Genomic DNA, 3,202 nt, shown 5'->3' on the forward strand with positions numbered 1-3,202 from the left:
TTTTGAAATAAAGTTGATCATTTCGTCAAGACATATGTTTTGCTTCTCCAGAGCAACCCCGTAAGCATGCAAACCAGAATGATTACCGAATTTCGATTGGCTATTAAGTATGTCGAACCAATTATTAATCAACTTAAACATATCTGCCATTGCCTGCCAGTTATCCTTTGACAAGTATCCTTTTTGTCCGCAATACTCTAGAGCCTTTGCATTACGGAGCGAAAATATCTGTGCAGCTAGTTTTACTCGTTGCCTTTGAAATCTCTTGACGTCGAAGTGAGTTCTGGTTAAATTGAATGCAATTTTTAATTCATTATAATTGAGATGCAATAATTCTTCTAGAAGGCATTTGTTGAAATGTTGACCATCGACATCAAATTCAAAATCAAGGAAATAATTTCTTAACAATTTTATTAGGTGAGGAACATAGGCAAACACGTATATTTTAGATGACTTGTCGGTTGGATGTATAAAGAAGCATTGTTTTTTAGTGCAATTTTTTTTCCTTCTGTCTCAATGCTTATATTTAGGCTTTTTTGTAATGTCATGTTAGTGGAACCCATATCAAATGTCGTGGCTACTACTGTATAAACACTTTTGTGTAGTTTGTCGATTATTTCTAATAAAATCTCTTTTGTCATAGGTTGTGAATATTCGTAATACAATATATATAGGATGCTTCCATTTACAAAATAGACCACGAGTTATCATGACACGTCTTATGAGGTCCGTATATTTTTTGTTCTCGGCATTCCAAATCGACTTTGTTTGCTATATAAATCTCATTGAACGTCAAGATCATTAGTTTCTGGGGAGTTGATAAATTTTGCCCTTGCAACTCCATAATATGCAACACATCATTAAGAATGCCAGGTTTGATTGTACAGTTGGCAACCCATTGTTTCAGCGTTGCGATGCATGGTAACGGAATTTTTTGGACTTTCCGTAAATAAACGTACGCTTTTGAGCTTACAAATCGAAGAGCAACGGGCGATCTGATATCTTTGATTGTCCAAGCNATTCGACGATTTATTGGAGACATAAGTTTTTTCACTTGTCCGGATGTAAATATTCTGCGAAGAATGTCAGTTGCAATCTTTTCGCCATGTTTCTGTGCGTTTTTCTTCATGCAATCCATTGCCGTGCACTTTTGATGTAATTAAACTTTTAATTCGGCATTTTCTTTTTCTATTTCTCTTAGGTGCGCCAAAACCATGCTATATTTGGGTTGACCTTCAGGTAAGTCTGATGCACATACAGCTTCTTTGCTGCATGTGACGAGTTCAGCATAAAGTGGAACGCCAGTACTGTAAATATTATATAGAATACATTAGTAAAATAAAATAAAATTTATTAACAAAATAACGACAAAACAGTTATATTGTAAAGACAAAGAAGAATACCTTATTGTGAAGCCTTTCTCTTGTATATGTTTTTCCACTAAACTTGTGGACAGATTGGCAGATTCTGGGTTTGTACATTCGATATATTTGGCGACGATTGCTGCGCCAGTCAATTCCATGTTTTCCCTTTGTGTATTGTTTTCCACTAAACTTGCTTGAACTTCAGTCAAGTCTGATGCACATACAGCTTCCTTGCTGCATGTGACAAGTTCAGCATAAGTTAAAACGCCAGTACTATAAATGTTATATAGAATACATTAGTAAAATAAAATAAACTTTATTAACAAAATAATGACAAATCAGCTATATTGTAATAACAAATAAATATCGTATAAGAATTATATTTTTCTTCATTTCAATAATCTTGCATTATGAATGACACATTAAGTAAATGATTTATTACTCTTACCGAATTAATTTTTCTGGTGACTCATTGGCACAAGACCGTGGAAACGAATATAATCGTTTCTTTCGTTTACTCGGTAAGTCCAGAAACTCAGTTGGCACGGATCTCTTTTTAAGTCTACAAATTATACGTGCTTGGATTTTGTTTGACTGTGGCTTTGTCAGTTGCCTATATATCTATACAGTCTGCTTTAAAATGCAATTTGCATACTCGTTCTGCAAATAAAGTATTTTTACAATTGTTCCGAGAAATACACTAATGACATGTATAATTTTAAATTGTAATATGTACCATATTTAATTTAATAATTGTCATCTTTGCGACAAGCTTCAAGCCATATTCGACGCAAATCAGTATCTTTTGGGAATGTGTAGAACATTATATTGTCGCTGAATGCACAAGAAGTGCGATTGCTACAATTTTTAATGCAACAGCTCGGCATGCTGCCTAAAACGATGTAACAATATACACTTGTATATGCAGCACAAACATTATACATAGGTTATAAAAACATGCCGTCAACCATACTGAGTTTTATAGTTACATAGTTTTATTCATATATTGTGTTAATATATTCTTCTTTCTTCTTTCTTTTTTCTTTTTTTTCTGCTACTTTTTATACTGTTGTTATTTATAATCACCTGTGAACGTTTATATTCCGCGTACATAAAATGGGACTCCTATGATTGGTTGACAAGCATGTTCCCTACCCCTTTGCCGCCATTATGCGCAATAACTCACCTTATGTACTTTCACCATGCTAAGCATTATATTGCTAGCGCATATACACATACTTTCTAAGAAAATACTCTGAGTGACATTTTGTGCATAAAATAAACATCTTTTTTGGAAAATTGTTGTTGGAGATTCGTACACCACAACATACAGAAGCATCAAAAAGCACGGTAGTGCCTCACGCCAAGTTCACGCGCAACGAAGTGGCGCACGCACTTATTTTATACGCGAAATTCAGGTAATAAAAGAGAGCGGAGATTTTCACAAACCACTATTTTAATACCGACTGAACAGATCAATTTTGCATTAGTCTTAATCAAGATTCAGAATGAAACGTTAAAAAAAAAAAACGTATTGTTGCGTTTTTTTTATCTGTGGCGTCGGAACGGAGATAATGGAAAATAAACAAAAAAATGTGTGAAATTTACAATCAGAAACGTCATTATGGTTGTCATGGTGTGACCAAATACAAAATAAATAAATACGTACGCACCTAGTTTGACTAGTCAACAAAGACCGCTCAATGCACGCCGGCAAGAACACGAATTACAACAAAAGATGACATAGACAAGCTAAACGAAATATGATGTCTATGTATCAAAGTCTACCGAAAAATAAATTAAGAAAAAATAATATGTGAATATAAGGTAGGTAGCAA

General features: G+C 34.0%; 1 protein-coding gene across 1 annotated transcript in view; it reads left to right on the plus strand.

The window, feature by feature from the left end:
- The window catches only part of LOC109861713, a 9,477-nt gene extending 8,817 nt beyond the window's left edge, over nucleotides 1-660 (plus strand). Inside the window, exon 6 of the mRNA XM_020441486.1 lies at nucleotides 644-660. Coding sequence (XP_020297075.1) covers nucleotides 644-660 — 17 coding nt within the window. The remainder of the gene's footprint in view (nucleotides 1-643) is intronic.
- Nucleotides 661-3,202: the final 2,542 nt, after the last annotated feature.

This window comes from Pseudomyrmex gracilis, unplaced genomic scaffold (assembly GCF_002006095.1).
Source record: "Pseudomyrmex gracilis isolate BER0280 unplaced genomic scaffold, ASM200609v1 scaffold_946, whole genome shotgun sequence".
Classification (NCBI taxonomy): domain Eukaryota; kingdom Metazoa; phylum Arthropoda; class Insecta; order Hymenoptera; family Formicidae; genus Pseudomyrmex; species Pseudomyrmex gracilis.